General features: G+C 36.5%; 1 protein-coding gene across 1 annotated transcript; it reads left to right on the forward strand.

Annotated features, from left to right (window-relative positions):
* On the forward strand, positions 1-499 carry OGAPHI_003431 (uncharacterized protein; the record flags this gene model as incomplete). The annotated part of the gene is made up of 1 exon (XM_046204406.1): positions 1-499. A coding segment is annotated over one exon (499 nt), but the record flags the coding sequence as incomplete, so codon positions are not given.

Here is a 499-nt window from a genome sequence, read left to right on the forward strand (position 1 = left end):
GAAAACCAAAAAATTGTCATTGACGGTGTTGCGCTTGGAACAACTACCTTTGAAGATGACGAACTGTTGGTTTTGAAGAATTCTACGTTGACGCTTAACAACTTCATGAATATTAAGTTACCAGCCGGTATTTCACTTACTGACAATTCTGTGCTTAATATAAATACCCCTCCAGACGACACCCCCCCATCTGATTCATACGATGTAAAAAGACCTCAATATTCAATGGTTATCAATGGTAAGGTAAGTATCGATAATGGGTCACAGTTTGTCTTTGATGGTAGCTCGCTAGTTTATTCTCTGGGTCCGTATGCATCAGAAAAGTTTTTATTTGATATAAACACCGGCATGGATGGAATATTTATATCAAAAGATAGTACTATGAGAATTACACTACCTAAATATTTAGATTGGGGTTTTTCTCATGCCACTACTAAATTCTCTGGCATTCATATTGGTGGTACATATAAGGCCCCTTATAACTCACCATTAGTTATAT

This window comes from Ogataea philodendri (genome assembly GCF_020536065.1).
Source record: "Ogataea philodendri strain CBS6075 chromosome Unknown scaffold75, whole genome shotgun sequence".
NCBI classification, from domain to species: Eukaryota; Fungi; Ascomycota; class Pichiomycetes; order Pichiales; family Pichiaceae; genus Ogataea; species Ogataea philodendri.